This window comes from Camelus dromedarius, chromosome 15, assembly GCF_036321535.1.
Source record: "Camelus dromedarius isolate mCamDro1 chromosome 15, mCamDro1.pat, whole genome shotgun sequence".
NCBI lineage: Eukaryota > Metazoa > Chordata > Mammalia > Artiodactyla > Camelidae > Camelus > Camelus dromedarius.
The window spans coordinates 34,029,911-34,048,865 of NC_087450.1; the positions used below are offsets into that span (position 1 = coordinate 34,029,911).

The window sequence follows — 18,955 nt, forward strand, 5'->3', positions numbered from 1 at the left end:
GCTCTTGCCTCAGGGCTCAGGTACTTCCAGGTTTCTCTGCTCAGGAAATTCTGCTCTCCAGATCCCCACATTGTTCACTCACTTCCTTCAGGTGGCTCAAATGTCACTTTATGAGAAATGTCTTCCCTAACCACTCTATATAAAATAGCCATTCTCTCTCCTCATTCTTTCCCAACGTATATTATGTCCTGACATATTAAGTACTTATTATCTTTTTCTTTTAGGGAGAACATAAGTTCCACAGAGTTCAGACAATGTAATCACTGTATCTCCAAGTGCCTGAGACAGATCCTAACAAAATACACTCAATAAATATTTGTTAAATGAATAAACGTTTAAAATGTGTATCTGACAAAGAATAAAGAAACATCAGAACTGTAATAGCTGTGAAAATGACACGATTACTCAGAGGTCTTTGTTTTCCTTTCTCCAATTTTGTAAATGAGTTTATATTGTGTATTTTTAGATTATATGAATAACTGGCTAAAACAAATTACCGAAGGATTTTTGATAGTATTTCAAAATGACTTTTAAAGTATTTTTCATCTGAAGCCATTTTAGACAGGTAGCTAGGTAGCTAATAAGAAATTGTCAATTCTCAATTTTGAAAGATATTATACTAACTGTTCTTCCATCTAAATACACCTGTAGTTAAGCTATCATTGTGCTGGTTTGGTGGATAAGCAAGAATGAATTTAATTACAGAGCAGTGAGGCAGCTTTATAAAAGGAAGTAAGAGTGTGATTTGGTGATTGATGAGTTCTCTTTTCCTCAATTAAGCAAATTTTTCTCATTCAGGTTCTCAACAAGACCAAACAATGAATTATGTGCTAATTCTAAATAGCAAGAGTTTAAGATACTACAAGCAAAAAGAGACATTATTTAAGCCTGAAAAAAAGTTAATATCCAATAATTTGAGGACCTTTGAGTTCTCCTCTAGAAATGAGGACATGTGACACTTATTTTCCATATTTTAAAAATGTAATATACTCGGTAACTATTGTAAGAATGAGCTTACAGTCTGTACTCATTTTGTTTATTACAAAATTTGTCAGTTATCTATATCCCCCCAAAGGTAATTTATTATAAAAGGTGATTACAGTTCCCCAGCTTAGCTCAAAGAACTTTATCAATAGCTTCTCAAATGAATAGCACTGTACTAGAACCTAAATGCTACATCTAACAATAAATAATTCTACAGAAAAAATTATTCACAGTTTAACTTTGACAGGCCAAGTCTTATTTCTCTTGCAATGGGAGAGAATTCAACAGAACAGAAGAGGAATGAAAAGGGGCTTAAGCTTCAGGGACTTGAAGGTATGAGGGCAGATACAGATCTAAGTCAGTAAGAGCCTCTTTTTAGTGGAGTAACCTGTCCCTCCTCTCACACCAAGGCTCTGAGACTGCCCTGTGTACATCCCATTTCAACCATGGTTTCTTTCCTTCCTACTGTCTAAGTGCTGACCAGATGTGCAGCTTTACTGCTCTTCTGAGCCTGACGGACACAGGCCTTTCAGGTAGTTTTCTCTGATACCACTCACCTATATGTATCAAACGTAAACAGGCTTGTTCTCAAAACAAAGCAGATGGCTTAGAGCAAGTCACACTTGTCACTGTCAAAAAAGAGCTAAAGAAATTAAAAAATCTAATTTTTAAGACTGTCCAAAAATGACAGAGTTTTTGGATCAATAAATACCTGAAGTGTAAGAAAATGTGCTGTGAATATGCTATGCAAAATGAGTATCAAACTTAAAATATATCTACAACTTATACCAAGTAAAGATCATCTATTTGATGGTCATCTTTTCATCTTAACTCTACACATTTGAGTGCAAGGTTTTACTGTCGCACTCACATACAGTAATAAAATTTATTTGTACTGTGTGCCAGGTATTAGTTTAAATGTTTTATTACCTTTAATTTTTATAATAACCCTTTGAGTGCTTATTATTATCTCAATTATAGATGAGAAAACAAAGACTTAAGAAGGTGAATTAACCTGCTTGAGGTCACAAAGTAAATGGTGAAACCAGTCTCTGGACTCCAAAATACGTGTTTAAACATCTACATGTAGAGGTTGCTACACATCTCTGCAAGTAAATTAAGTCTTATACACTTAAGTATAACTGTCCAAAATCAAACTCTATTCTTTCCATACATCTACTCCTCCTCAAATGTTCCTTACTTTTAGTTGATGCCTCTTACCAAGTCTTAGGCTGGCTTTCACAGATTCCTTCTGTTCCTTACCTCTCATACCCTACCTGTAATCTCCTAAACCATCTAGAATCCATCTACTTCTTTCCATAGGCTCTGCTCCAATTTCAGTCAGGCCTGAATTACATAACAGGACAAGGCACAAGAGATCTCCTTCAAGGTACAGTCTAATGATATACATAGCTGATTAAAATGGCAAAGGAACAGACTCATATTCCAAAATTAAGGCTTAATGCAAGCAACATTTGACACTGCTAAATTCCAACATCTGGGAAAAACTTTTTCAGTTAAAAATTCTTGTAACAGAATTTAACTTATTTTTTCTATATCCTTTTCCAGTTTTTCATTCCATCCTTCTTCCCCGCTTTAGTGACTTCTCTAGCAAAACTCTTCCTTTTTAAATATTTACTTACCTGCTTACTTCAGTGGTTTTGAAAACTGTCACCAACACAAACCACTCACTTATTATATACTAATCACAAGTTCCCTTTTCCTTCCAAAGAACATATCACAGCATGACAAAGAGGGAGGTAGCCCTTTCTTATTCACTCTATAAGGATTTTTATAAAATTTGAGCTGTCTAGCAAAACACGTAATAACAGCAGCACCTTTCTATAGTTACAGTGTTTTCTATTTTTAAAGTTCTTTCACGCACGTTATTTTATCCTTCAGCAGTCTTGTGAAGTAAACTTTATAGTTATTATTCTCAGATTCGAAAACTGCCCAGAGACACTGCCATTTTGCCTGGGTCACAGCGTGTTCTTCAAAAGAGCCAAACACTAAACATAGAGACTCCACACTCACTGCTCTTTCCACTATACATCACTACCTCTATTTAAAAAAAAAAAGCTTTAATACATATAATAAGAATTGTCTTTGTAAATAAAATTTCATTTTTTTCTTAAGGTATTTCAACCATTACTTAATCTATATTTAATTATAAAGGAGGGACAAAGTAAGACCTAACTAAAGGAGAACAGCAGCAAAAACCAACTTTATTTAGAATTTCTATGAAAAAACAAATGATCCAAAGAAGATTGCAAATATTTTTCTTATTAGAATCAAAAACTACAGAAATCAAATTGAATCTCTAACAAAAATTTTAACCACACTGTATATGGTTAATATAATAAATAGCCCAGAAAATAAAGATAACTAGGACATATAGAAATGAGCTGTAAAAAGCATGCACAGAAACACATGCTTTCATTTAGAAGAGCATGCTTCAATTAAACTTGCAGGCAATCGAAGGAGAATGTAAAACTGATGTATAAATCTTACCTACTTTGCAATTAAATGAAATACACATTTACAGAAAGTCTGATCTTTTTTGGGTCAGAACAAGCCAACAACAGCAAGTAGCCAGAAATTACAATTAATATAAAAGAAAAATTTAAGAGGAAATGGGTTTGCTAGACTCATATTTTTTAAGTCTTAGCTTCAAGAAATGAGTGATTATTTGCAATGAAGTTGGCAAGACAGGAAACTGAGTTAAAATTTACCAATCTTTTAAATGGCTTTTCTAAGTACAACTTCTATTTTCATAAAAAAAAAAAGGGGGGGGGGAGAATTCCCCTTAGTATTTTATCTCTTTGTAATGATATAATTATTTCTACTGTTAACCTTGACTCTTCAGAGATCATGGAAATAAGATGAATTTTTAGAAAAGTGGTTAGATTCACTAGTTCAAATTACTGTATTTCTTTTAGTAAGAGGAAAGCCAGGTAGTATAAATAATGAAAAGCCAAATAAGAGATCCAGGAAGAAATTAACTTAGAAGGCGACCAACTGCGTAGCTTATTCTTACCTTGGCTGTTTTTTTCACGGGTTGACATTTTTGCTGGTTGAGACAAAAATGACATGTCTTACAATAAAAACTGGGTATTTTCTTTAATGACTATAATAATGCACTTCTTTTTGATTACTGTGAGCTAATAAATAAATAAATGAATTTTCACTGAATGAAAATAAGTCAATATTCTTATCAACAGCAAAAATTTAACTGATGTGGAAAAGCAGATAAGTATTTTTTAAAAAGGATTTTTAATTTACCTTGGTTGATGATGACATCTTTATGCCTATAAAAGGAATTCAAAGATATTTATTTTATAATTTTATTTGGCTGACCATTATAATTACCAGAAGAACTCCACTAAATCAATCAATCTGATTACCGACCCCCCCAAAAAAAGAAAAAAGAAGAAAAAAGATATAAATCATAATATAGATTTTTTAAAATGATCAAACCAGGTATATAATTGTACATGCAAACATGACATCACAGAATTAATAACTTTCATATGAAATTGAGACGTATAATACTTACTTGTCTGTATTTTTTATAACTTTTGATATTAATTTTGATGTTGAAACTGCCCTCAATAATTTATTACGGCTATCATCTGAATTTTCCCATGAATTATGTGACTTTTCAGCTGTTGGTGGTCGTTTAATGCTGAAAGAAATATATTAATTTCTTAGAGAAAAATTCTATGAGTAGCAATGACATGTAATTGATAGTTTAAATAGAACATAAAAGCAGTAATTAACATTTTCTTACAGCTAATCCAGAAAAGAGAAGAAAGGATTAGTTGAGAGGTTCTGTCCCTGGATGAGTGAAGGAGTTAAACAAGGCAATTACCAAGTCTGTTTAAAAATTTTCACTATTATTCAGAAGATTCACTAGAAAAAATATTTTGTACCTGATTAAAAAAAAAACCCAGATTTGCTTAAATATGAGTAATTAATAGCTCTCATAATTTGTAAAATTTGTGTGAATTTGGGAAAAAACTGTACTCTTTCAAAGTCATTACAAGACTATTTTCATTTTTTATGTCCTCATGTAATTAAATAATATGTGGTTCAAATGACAATTTCTAAATAAATGGTGGGACTAAAAGTAAGAATCTTGCTTCTATCATTTAGAAGCAATTTTACACATGATTAGAAATAAACAGGATTTTTTTTTAAAATTTATTTATTTATTTAGGCAGGGGGAGGTAATTAGTTTCATTTGTTTTTAGAGGAGGGACTGGGGATTGAACCCAGGACCCCGTGCATGATAATCATGCACTTTACTGCTTGAGCTACAACCTACCCCCAGAAATAAACAGGATTTAACAAAAGAAAGCTCTATTATCAATATTGATTCCTTATATTTATAACTTAAAATTTTTTATTAATAAACAATTTTTTTGGCTGCACTGCTAACTATCCTACAACTCATCCAGTCTTCAATATTTCTTGTAATAGTACATCCAAAGAGCAATTTAGAATGGCAAGCACATTTCCAGGAGACCTTAAGAAGCTGAAAAAAAGATCCGGACAAAGATGCCAAGGCAACTCAGAACCTTAAAGAGACTGATTATTAAAAAAGCCACCTTTAACCACACACAATCCAAAGTTACATAATATTAATAAGCTATATTCAAGAAAACCTCCACATGAGACCAGGCAGAAGAATTACAAACCGTTTAGATAGCATAAGAATCTGCATGAGACACACAAAGCATTTTAAAAATGTTAAACATGCATCTATCAAGTGAAGGGTGCTTTGTTTTTCCAAATTTCCATTAGAGATTTGAGGCAAAATACTAAATGAATCAAATAAAAATACATTGTAACTCTTTTAGGGACGATTGTCACTTATTTTTATTAAAATTCTAGCCAGTTCTGGGAATGGTTTAATATTTTCCTAAGATTTCCAAGCAGAAGTGTGATGATAAAATATACCTATACCTAACCATAAAGCTTGAGGCAACATCTGTAATGCAGGCAAATTTCATTAAGTTGGTCTAAATATTTGATTACAACGCAGCTGTGGTGTTGAACTCCCAGCATGCAGGTTTAGATCCCCAATTTAGGCTCACACACATTGTTAGAATGTTTCTCCCTTCTCCCCCTCTCATAACTTTAAAATATTAATTATTATAGACACAGAGAGAAGCCCTCAAGCAAGCCTGTAGCATAGAAAAGATTAGGTGAAGTGGATTCAATTCTCTACTCAAGCAAGAACTTATCCTCCCAAAACCCAAAACTGAAACTGAGATGCAGTCACAATGAAGAGCCATGTGTTGAGAAGGGCCCTTGCAAAACTGAAGGTTGTAATGATGCCAAAATATGGTGAGGATAATTACATATGGCAGTTTTCTATCCATGGCTATAAATTTATGCATAGTTATATGTACATGTTAAAATATACTATTACTATAAAATATTATTTTGAATAGGTTACTTTTGCCTTCCTTTCATCAGACTGCTTATAACTTTATTTTTCTATCCATTTTTAACTGAGAAATTTTGACAAATTTTCCTTCTCCAATTTGGTAAAATACAAATTACAGCAACAGAGAAAGGGGAGGGGAACCACCAGGCTTTTTCTCTTGAAATCCATGGATAGTTAACTTTTTCTCAAGTCACAGAATTCAGGTATCATTACAACCATTCCCTAGCTCTGTACTCGGGGTCAGTTAAAACCTTTTGGTGGGAGTAGAATTCTTGCTTTCTTGAGTTTGTCTGTGTATTTGGAGAGGCTGTGAAGAGGGCTGGGGAGAAGGTGATGCTCGAATTTGTGGACTTTGATCATTAGAGTGAGATTCCTCTTTTTTTTCTCTCTGTCCTTGTGGTTTTTCTTTCTTTTTTTCTGTACCACTGTAAAATAAAGTATAACATGGAACAACACATATTTAAACAAATAAAAAATATATATATATCAAACGATGGGAAAAGTTACTATAAATCAAAATCCTAAGCCATACAGCTAATACAATTTATAATGCTTTCATTCAATAACGAAAATATTTCTTTAAAAATTCTGGAAGCTATTAAAATCTTCAGTAAATTTACTATATTTCTAAGGCAATATATCCTATGAAGATCGCCCCTTTAGAGCAAAATGACCTCTAATGCATTTTGTCATCTTGGCAGATTTTGGGAGACAACAGAAGCTTTCTTAACTGACTTCAGTGTTTCCAAATCAGAGCATGAGTGACACTTTCCATCACCTCCGTAAAGCACACTGACGCCCAAGGCACACTAAATGCTCATGCTTCGTAGGTTATTCTCTAATTCCTGTTTCTTCAGTGTACTTCTGTTCCCATCAGTTCAGTTTTAAACTTACCAAGAGTCAACTGTGTTCCCCCCACCCCGAACTGTTTGTTAGTTGTACTTGTTATTTTAATTATGTAAATTAATAAAATACAAAGAAAACTAGTAAGATATACATAGGAAAGAGAACTGTAATTTCCATGTAAACTAAGTTAAATGCTCTATAAAGACTCCATGAAAACGAGTTACTAAAAAAACTGCTGTTAAGTTAAAAAACTGCTGTCAAATTTTGTGTAAGTGAAACAATTATAAAACATTGAGGAAAAAATCATAGAAAAAGAGATGGGCTCTAATTCATATTGCTTTGCAAGAGTTTTAATTTTCTTACTGTTTTAAAAAATGAAACTAAAAATTACCAAAAAAAAAAAAGATTTATGGGTGTATTTTATGCAAAACAGTCAACAAGGAAGCTAATCAGAGATGCATGTTTAGAAATAAAGGTGGGGGGGAGGCTCAGCCTTTCATTAAAAAATTCACAAATTAGAATATATGTGAGTATATTTTAAGTTAAAATACTTAAGGTACTTATATATAAATTTATGACTCCATACTTTGGCTCCTGATTAATGAAGCATGTGCCATTCCTGATCACACTGGATAAGAGTCCTTACACTGTACACTTTTGACAATAGCACAAAGCAGATGCAATCGATAATTCCAGGACTAAAAAGGTATAAAACTATCAATTACCTGCACTTCTTAATCAAAGGACATTTTGTAATTTGACTCTAAGGTGCATAATCTACAAAGAAGGTATGTTTAAGAACATTTTAAACAAACATACATAATACATACAATTTAATCATTTACAATAGTTAATAATGTTAAAATATAATTTTGACAGTGACATTTCTTAATCTGATTCATTTCTGATACCATCTGACTTCAGACTGGTCTTTACTGTCTTGTTCACGTTCAATTTTTTTATCTGCTGAGAAATACAATTCTACCTCAAAAATATCAGATTAACTGAAATTTAAAACTGAATTAGGAATTCTTTCTTTCTTGTCAGGCTGCAAACTATCCTAAATGCATATCATTAAGCCTCTATTCTTAAGTGGGCCTAGAAGAATCTAAAAGAGATTTTTCTTTTGGGATATTCAAAAGCAAATTACAAAGCCCCTGTATCATAAAGTAACAAACTCATCTGGTTTTAGATTGCTTAATCACTACTGGACATAATACTGATCACTGCACATAACTATAGCTACATAAGAAAATGGGCTGAATGCAAATTATTACTGGACACAACAAGGAAGTTTATTAAAAACTGTATTAAAAATTTCCACTACACATTTGTCTTCTCATAATTTGTCTTTTTCTCCTGAAATTGGAGCACAGGTAATACATTTTGACATACTTCAGAGGAGACAGTCTAGATTCTGTAATGACAATGACTTCAATGACTGAATTCTAGAAGGGACTTTTAAAAGGCCTAAAGATCATGTTATTTCTTCACCATTCCTGTAGTCAAATGTCTGGTTAATATCTGTAAACACACACTGATGAATAATTTAGTCACTGGCATTGGTTTATTGAGGCAACCACTTTCTATCAGCACATTTTAAATATTATTCTAGTACTTAAAGTCTTCTTTGTTCTTTGAAGAAAACAGTTGTAAGATTATGTAGTTGATCTCTTATGGTTTCTCCAAACCCTATATGGAACAGTTTGCTAGGAATTACACGACGGCAGAAAAATCTTGTATGCAATTTTACTGAAACAGATTAAATTAATTAATTGATGAAAAGAACATACAGAATTTAAATGTGTAATCCACTGAAAGTTTTATATTACAGTATTTCCACTGCCCTCCTGCCCACCATCCTCTTACAGACACACAACATAGCACAGTACTGTAATATTTTAAATTAAGCCTCAATTTTATAGTCATGGTTAAAGAATAAACGTTATAATAGTGTTTAATCTCCCACTAATATAGATTTATATCAAGGATTCTGTTTCTCCTTTAAAAATGCTGTTATCAAATGTATCACTTATTATGGAAAATTCACTTATGTAATTCCATTAAATATAGTGATGCTTATATCATCAACAAATGATTAAAAAGACGTAATTAAAAAGAAACAAAACAAAACCAGGAAATAAAACTGCCTGCTTTCTTTAGTAAGAACAAAAAGCTTCCTCACACAACTCCACAGGTGTGATGAATATAAACTTGGCAAGTACAGGCTGGATATCTCTACATTCAGAGGCAAAGAATTCAAAGGACATGCTCACTTGAATTCCATACAGCTCTATTTCATATTCTTTTCAAAAGTAGACTGAATTATCACATTAAAAAAATTCTGCAATGTTAGCTTTTTTAATAAATGGTACCTTTTAGCAGCGGATGAAAGAGTTTCTTTTCTTGCAATTGAGACAGAGCTGGTGTGACTTGGTTTTCTGCTTGCACCACTCCCATTCGTTATACAGGACATGGAAATAGCTTCTCGAAGGCCTGGCTGGCCTAGAGATGGTTAAGAAAAAACTTTTTACATTATATTTCAAATATTTCTCAAAGATTGGAGCTTAAAAATTTAAGTCTATTTGTGTTTAAAACTAGTAAGCAGGGGGGATGGTATAGCTCAAGTGGTAGAGCACATGCTTAGCATGCATGAGGTCCTGGGTTAAATCCCCAGTACTCTGTCTAAACACAAATAAATGAATAAACCTAATAACCTTCCCCTCCCACAAAAAAAAACTAGTAAGCAGACTGTTCCCCCTGTATGCAGCATACAATATTATTGTCTGAAGATTTAATCTCATCAAAATAGACCTATAGAAAAGCCATGCTAAGTTGCTAAATTGCAGCTAGACTCATTCTCTAGCTAAATGGTTTGCTCTTCATATACAGTAGCTTTAAAGTACATGATTCAAAGTTGTGCTTCAAGAAAACCACAAATCCTCACATGTCAATTTTCAGAAATAGCTCAGGTTCTGTTGAAATTAAAAATTCTAGAAATCATAAAAGCTGAATCTTAGAATGTTGTTCCCTATAAATAAAGCATAAGTATATACAGTAACCTCTGTTATCTTAATGTATACAGTAGGAGGCCTGAAATAAATGTGTGACAGGTATGCTGGTATGGTCAGGAAGACTCAGATCACAAGATCAAACAGCCATATCTACTAAGGGGCAAGTTTATTTAAAAATTTGGGAATAGAGAATAGTTTTTAATTTTTGGACTCAAGTCTTCTCACATACACACAAGAAAATCTAACTTTTATATTTGGCCAATCTCATGTTTCTTTTGTTCTCTTCATAAAACCACAGAAAGCAAAAACTTTTATGTATAGAGCCTAAATAGCTGGCACCCTAGAATGTTACAAACATGATGGTAGAACACTACATTTTTTTGACAGCAATAGCTCTTGGGGCCACTTGTGCCATAAAGTGTTTCCTTAATACAGAGATTCCTAGACCCTGCCTCAGACAGAACGAATCAGAAGAGAGGAAGGAAGAGACCTACTATATTTATTTTTCAAACTTCCTAGAAAATTTTTCACATATAATATAGTACAATAACCCCCACATTATGCTAATGTCACTGGTCATCAGATCTAATAGTACTCTACCAAACAGGTGACTTCTTGTTATACTGACAACTTTTTCTTTTTATTGTGGTAAAATACTCATAATTAGTGGCTGTGTGAAGAGGGGAGGAACAAATGGATAGAGTTTCAGTTTGGGAATACGAAAGAGTTCTAGAAACGGATGGTAGTGATGGTTGCATAACAATGTGAATGTATTTAACGCCACTGAACTGTACACCTAAAAATGGTTAAAGTAGTAAATTTTACATTATGTATATTTTACCACTATAAAATATGTCAAAAAAAGAAATCAACACATCACCAACGTTATCTAAGTCCTCTGTTGCTTCTATAATTCTTTAAAAAAAATTTTCCCCAGTTTTGCTGAGATAAAACACACAGTAAGTTGCACATAAAGTGTACAATTTACTTTTTCTGACGTACATATATGACATACATGTGTATTCTGACAAACTTACATGACATACATGTAAGTTTTGACACATATATAATTAGTGTGAAACAATCACCACAATCAAGATAGTAAATATGGCCATCATTCTCTAAAGTTTCCTTGTGTCCCTCATAATCCATCTCTCCCTCTTTCACTTTCCGGGCAATCACTCATCTACTTCCTAGCACTATAGATTAGTTTGCACATTCTAGAATTTTATAAAAGTGGAATTATAGAGTATATATCTTTTTTGCTTGCCTTTCAAAATTCAGCATAATTATTTTGAGATTCATCTGAGTTGGTAAGTGTATCAACAGATTATTCTTTTTTGTAACCCAATACTATTCCATTATATGGATATACCACAATGTTTTAATTCATTTATTTATTTACCTGTTGACATCTAGGTTGTTTCCAGTTTTCTGTTATAAATAAAACTATGATGAACCTAAGTATACAAGTCTTTGAGTGAACATATGCTTTCATTTTTCAAAGGTAAATACCTAGATTGGGTGGTAGGTAAATACTTAACTTTTTCAGAAACTGCTAAGTTGTTTTCCAAAGTGGTTATACCATTTAAATTCCTAACACTTATACAGAGTTTGCGTGGCTCCACATCCCTGCAAATACTTGGAATGACCAAACTTTTAAATTTTAGCCATCCTGGTGAGCACATAGTGGTATCTCCTTGTGGTTTTAATTTGCATTACCTTAATTCTAAATGTGTTAAATATCTTTTCATGTACTTACTTGACATCCATATATATCTTTTTTGGTGAAGTATCTATTCAAATCTTTTGCCTATTTTTAAAATAGTCTGTCTGCTTAATAACTGAGTTGTAAGTGTATTTTATATATTCTAGTTAAAGTCCTTTGACATTTGTATTTTGTATTTTCTTCTATTGTATTTGTACTTTCTTTTAGAAGTTTTCTGGTTTAAGCCCTTACACTGAAGTCTATGATCCACTTTGACTTAAACCACTTACTATTATCTGTAACTGTATCTGCAAACCTTACTTGTTTTGTGATTCTTGTATGTATCCCTATGCTTAGCACATAGAAAGCACTTAATTTCTAAATGACTAAATGAATGCATCTTCATTACTGTTGCCTCAAATTCCTCTTCTGGATTATGTTCAGTTTATCTCTATTCTCTCTTCTTGCAGTATTACCTTGCTTTTAAAGCATTCTGTACACTGTGCCAGAATACCTTTCTAAAACATGCTGTATGTCTTTGAGTTTAATACGCCATCAATTGTAATATACACCATTATCTTGAACAGCACTAGAAAGAAGTGTTGCCTATGAGAACTGTTAAGACACAATCAATTGTAAAATGCAGTGCAATTCCAGAGATGTTAAAATGCAAGAAACACAGGCATCTTAGAATTAATGGGTTAATGTAAATCTACCTGTCACTCTCCAATTTTAAATCCTTTAATGGCTCTACAGTGCCTTCAGGATAAAAACTAAATTCCTTAGCAAGGCGTAAGAAAACCTTTCACTATGGGCCCTATCTACCAGTTGAGGCTCATTTCTTGACACTCCCAACCTCACATCTCACGCTTCAATTTATTATAAACTCTTAAACTAAGTAATTTTTAACTCCTCTGCGCCTTGCACCTATATGATCCTTCTCTCTGGCAAATGCTAATAACCTCTGCCTGCCTAAATTAACATATTCATCATCCACCTACCCATCAAATATTTACTCAGGGTCTGTTATGATCCTAGCCTGTGCTTACAAGAGAGTACAAGGCAGCTACTAGCACCAAGGAATTAAAATCTTGCAAGAGAATCACACTAGAAATGAAAACATGTGGCTAAGTACAGTAACAGTGATTATGAACAGAGTATAATAAAAGTACAAAGACACATAATTCTGTAAGGATGATTAGAGACACAGTTCAAGAAAGGCTTCCTAGAAAAAATACAGAACAAAGTCTTAAAGGATGAGTAAGAGACAGCCAGTTAAAAGGGAGGTGATAAGATACTGGGATCTTATTCTAGTATGTGTGAAAAAAAAAAAAAGGTAACAGCAAGGTGGTGTGCTTAAGTGTGTATGGCATGAGGACGGGATAGACAAAAAGATCTTTCTGTGGTGAGAATGCAGAACAAGAAAGAGCAGAGTTCAGATGGTAGAGGAAAGTCCAGATGGGAGAGGTACGCAAGAGTTAGATCATGGAGATCTTATCTATAGGGAACAGGACCACATTTGCATTTGGAGAAAACCTTCTAGTGGCTATGTGAAGAGCAGGTTTCAGGGCAGTGGTCTAAGCAGAGTTATGATGGGGACCTGAAACAAGAGCTAAGTCACATAAATGAAAAGAGGAGCAGGTTTAAGAAATATTTAGGTCTTAAAAGATGATTATTTCAGTTTGGGGACATTTTGCATTAATGAATTCTGAAAGACATACAAGCAGAACAATCTAGTAAGAAGACAGATAATTCTTATGTGCTGAAGTCTAGAATATAGATTAACAATTTGGGGATTGGCACCAATAAGTGGATGTTAAGACCATGAAGATAGATGAATGCTGATGTCACCTCCTGCAAGGAAACTTCAATTCCAGTCTGAGTTAAGTGCACCCACTACACCCTAAATTTACCTTTTTAATACCAATTATCATATGGTTGTAATTATTGAGTTATCTATCTTTTCACTTTACCTGAAGCCCTGCAGAGGCAAAGTCAGTGTCTTTTATTTCTTTTACCTCCAGTACCTAAAACAGTGCCTAGTACATTGAAAAGATGAAGGAAAGAGACAACTGTCAATATAGTAAGTAGTGTGGAGTAATATGAATTACCAAGCACTTGCTAAGTGCTAAACATTGTTGTCCTAAGTACTTTATAATTATTATGTCCTCCAATCTTCACTATAATCCTAAAAGGGATTTACCATTATCCCAGTTTTGCTGACGAAAAAACTAAAGCTTAGAGAGATTATTAATGTGCTCAAGGTTATATTGTAGCAGGCAGTGAAATCAGGATTTGAGTCCAGGCAGAAGGAATGGTAAGTAAATGGAAGGAAATAATTCTGCCTTGTGGGGAATGACACTTTGAGCTATGCCAGGATAGCAGGTGGGAAATCATCAGATAGAGGAGGGGAAAAGGAAATTCTAAGCAGAGAATAGTACTAATTATGACAGTCCCTAGATCCTTATATAAAGAGCAAGAAAAGACCAAAAGAAGATTTTCATGGTCACTTTCAATCCTACCATTTAATTTGAGGTAACTCTCAGTACTGGGAACCCTTAGTATTTGAATAAAAGAGTGACTGACCTCCCAAAGTAGAAGCAATGAGTTAAGTAAAGCAGACAAACAAAAAGGAACTGTTTGTTTTTCAGTTGAAAAGTCTAAAGTATATTCTTGAAATTTAGAATATTAGGAACCTAAGTGGAAGAAAGGAGCACAAAAATGATTATTGCAGTTACACAAATTTATATCTAGAATGTATCATTAGCACTCTCTTTCTCTACACACACACACACACACACACACACACACACACGTATGTATGTTTGCATATATACATACCCCTCCCCCAGGGCTTAGGCCTTACAAAGTCTGAGCCCTCTCAAAATTAGCCTGCAAGACTGGAAGCAATAGTGACCTCTAGTAACCAAAGGTACAAAAAAAGTTCTATTTCTGAGCAGCAACTCAGCTGAAATAGAAGAGATTTAGGCTAGAAGTCTATAAACCAGGAAGGTACTAATTTAGATTTAATCACAGTGGAAACCATCATAATACCAGGATTGAAATGCCAATGATAATTTTTATACTTTATCTTACTTTATCATGACATGAGAATACTAATCATTATGGTTTATATTCCTTGATGATAGACTCAAGCAGATGACCTTTCTGATACCTTCGCCTGACAGTTCCTAAATACTAATGAATTTCATTGTAGTTTACACTCACACAGTAAAGTTACTACTAGGAACTGTTGTACATCCAACATCTCAAAATCTGAAATCCATCTCGTTACCTTCATCTGTAATATCCTCTTATTCCTGAATCTATCCCAATCCCTTTGTCCAAAAAGCAACTTTTAAAATAACTTCCTGTTTCTGTAACTACCTTCTTGCCACATTTAACAAATTATTTATTGAGTCATCCCAATATGTTAGTAAAAAACTGTCCCTGCCTTCAAAAGGTTTATAACCCAGCAAGAGCAATAAATATACTAAAAGAGACATATAATAAAATTGTAAAACAACTCCAAGAAGAGACAAAAAACAGATCATTTTCAGGAATTAATTTGAGGTCTTATAGGATGGGAAGATTTCTGACCAAGAGAAGGATAAAGATGGTCCATAAAGGAAGAACTTTAGTTAATACTCAAAATCCTTTATTTATCTCAGATTCCTTATCATATGCCCCACAGCCCTAGCTGCATACCTCTTCCACTCTCCTCACATTTTCAAGCTCCCTGCCACCTTTTTCAATCTGTCAATTACTGTGGTTCATTCTTTGAGAAGATTGAGGACTATACATAACATCATCAAATTTTATCTTTTCCATTTGGAATTTTATCTGTACATTTCTCCTTTCCTCTTGTCTCACAGGAAGGTGTACTTTTGTCCTCTTAACTCTTGGCCACTGATTTTTTTTTTAAGTATATTTTGAGTAGAAATGACCAAAGACCATTTGATTTCCATAGAGAAATGGAGCTCTGTAAATGGTAATTGCTGCCTGATCTGAGGCAATATCCACTCATACACTTTCATATAAAAAGAGCAGCTTAGAAGTCTTTGATCTGTAGTTAAAATAATAGGACACTCTCCCATCCCCTACCACAATTATGAATCATTTTAGCCCAAGGACTCCACCAAGGAAGTTCACACCTTCTAACATGATTAATGTAATTTACTTATAAACAACATTTACAGCAAAACCATGACAATCCTTGTCTTCTCACAAATGTTATTTGGAGTAAGAGCCAAATGATACAGATCCGTGCCTGTACACTATCTCAGATTCTACATAATTAGGAATGTTTCTTTTGGAGAACTGACATCCTCTAAATTTCAAGTTTGTCTCTGGGTTCTCTCATTTCTCAAGTGGCAGTTACAATGTTTGATACTCTTGGTTTACCAGCAGTTTCCTGGTTTAAAATGACTATTTCCCACCTTCAGATAATCTGACTCCTTTGCTTTTGTACCATTGTGTACTAACAGACTGTCTTCACATATTGCCACTGGGCTGTATTCTCAAATTACATTCATTTGGTCACCCCAAGAGGTCTTAATGGGTTTCCCAGGCACCAGCTGTGACATAATTTGTCTTTCTGGCAGTTAAAACTGCCAAAGTGTTCCCTAGGCCTTCCCTTTTGCTCCAGAGTACAGGTAATTTTTTTTTCTTTTGGCAGGGATTCAGCTGCAACTGGTGCATATATTATGAACATATGCCGTCAAAAGGAAAGAATTCTCCAACAGAAGAGAAGGTATATGAGAAATTTAAATGACTGGCCACCTTAAAAACTATTGGGAAAACTTTCTACCTCAGTTAACTATCTGGCATAATATATTCAAGAAAAAAAAATGGGGCTTAGCTTTTAATACTACTGGCACACTGGCAAGGATAAACTAAAAGAAGAGAATTAAAAATACTGAAATGACTAGTTAGGTGTGTTTCTGATTTTGGCATCTACTGAATGGCAATACTACTATGAAGTGATATAGAACATCATTAAACCATTAGCAGACACATTTAGTTTTAGCCACACCTGAAGCCAAGTCATGTTTCCATATCACCACCTTCTAGCAAAACTATATAATAGTTGTATTCACTCAACAAGGAAGTTGACCTATACCTTTAACTATAGCTTCAATAGAAGGGTTCTACCTATTTATCCGAAGTAGTTTAGTCTCACCTCTAAAGAAAAATCCTCTAGAAATTGTAAATACCTTAAGAAGATGGAAGTGATTATTGTCCTGTCAGCAATTTATGCGAAAGTGAATACTACAAATTCTAATTTCACAGGGGACTAAGAAAAATTCACATATAAAATGTTCCCACAGTATCAGAAATGACTCGACCTTTTTTAAAAAACTGAGGTGTAACTGACATATAACATTACATTAATTTCAGGTTCTTCACTTTTTAATTGAAGGAAAAAACACAAAATCCCTATAAAATAATTTCATTGGTTAGAAAATACTTTGCTTAAAATGTTTATTCCAAAATATTTACACCATTAATACATTAATCCTATTTAATTTCAAAATTGACAGTTGATCTTTTTAAGGTTATATACAAATGACAATAGTGAAGAATCACTTAATATTAGTATTTCTCTTCCAATTACTTTCTATAGTATACTATATATAAATTCCAAGATAAAGCTGCTTAGAATTGCCAAAAATAAAATTAATAAAACTTGAGTTATGCAGCTCTCTAGATCAATACTAGAAAACATAATTGGTCAAATTTTTTCACTAACAGTTAATAGAGTAATTCTTAATGAATTATGCTCATCTCTCTCTCTTTCTTTTTGCTAAATTTATTTTTAATGGAGGTACTGGGGGATTGAATCCAGGACCCTGTGCATGCTAGACATGTACTCTACCACTGAGCTATATCCTCCCCCTCTGCTCATCTCTTAAATATTATCTCCCTAAATTATTATATAACCAATCCTCCCCTCATCAATCCATTTTACAGCCAGCAATTCAAAGCCTATGTCTAAAGTAATACAGTAACTTTAAAGAATAATCACTGGTGGACCCCATTCTAACATGTAATCACATTACAATACTATAAGAATAGCAGTCAAAGTAAATTTATGAAGTAGGATTAATGGAAAGGAACTCAGTATCTAATTAATAACATTATTAATAAGATTTAAGAGTTGGTAGTACTATGTGGAAAGAAAAAGTTCTGATGTAGCAGCTGCAGGTGGCTCCAGAACTAGATAAATCTCCACTAAAGAGCCTGTAACAAAACTGTTTCGAAACTTATTTTAGAGACACAGGAATTATGAATGACAACTAGAAAAGGACAACCTACAAAAAGTATGTTCCTGGGGGATAGGAACCATAGCTATTTGTATTTCATGGCACCAAAACAGGCAGGGCAGGTGCTAAGTAACTGAGGTATCATACAAAATATCGTCTATATGCTGAATTTAAAGAAAAGTCTATTTCTTTACTGAAATACCTTACTGAAATAATGAAAACCATTGTTTAATTTTTTCTCAACACAAGATTACAATGTACTATTGTTTTAGCATAATACAAATCTAAAAATATTTAGGCTAACATAAATTATTTAAAATAAACTTTTTAAAATGACACCAAATAGCAAGTCACTTTCTCTTACAGGATTTAAAATACTTACACAGAGTCAGAAGCTGAGGGTATATATGTCAATTATAGAAAACTTGTCCTCTCTCTATGCAGTTTTACCTTCCCTGAAAAGCCCATATACATTAACTGATCTGCCCATCTTCTATTCTAATAACTCTAGAATTCTCTTATAAAAATCCATTTGTAACAAAATAAATTCTTTCCTGGCTTGATCTGGGCAGTCCTCAAAGTTGGTTCTCAAAAAAATTAAAAACTCACATTATAACATTATTAACCCAAGTGGTTTCAACGAAGTCTTTTGCCAAACTCTTAGGTCCTATCCCATGCTATT

At 33.3% G+C, this 18,955-nt stretch overlaps 1 protein-coding gene across 4 annotated transcripts in view; it reads right to left on the reverse strand.

Annotated features, from left to right (window-relative positions):
* EML4 (EMAP like 4) overlaps positions 1-18,955 on the reverse strand; it is a 124,024-nt gene that overhangs the window by 48,354 nt on the left and 56,715 nt on the right. The window contains exons 3-7 of one of the 4 annotated variants that reach the window (XM_010997142.3): positions 9,661-9,790; positions 6,691-6,864; positions 4,541-4,669; positions 4,267-4,292; positions 4,022-4,054 (exon numbers count right to left, since the gene is read on the reverse strand). In XM_010997142.3, coding sequence (XP_010995444.3) covers positions 4,022-4,054; positions 4,267-4,292; positions 4,541-4,669; positions 6,691-6,864; positions 9,661-9,790 — 492 coding nt within the window. The remainder of the gene's footprint in view (positions 1-4,021; positions 4,055-4,266; positions 4,293-4,540; positions 4,670-6,690; positions 6,865-9,660; positions 9,791-18,955) is intronic. The other 3 variants (XM_064494542.1, XM_031466913.2, XM_064494543.1) reach the window with 3 other exon arrangements.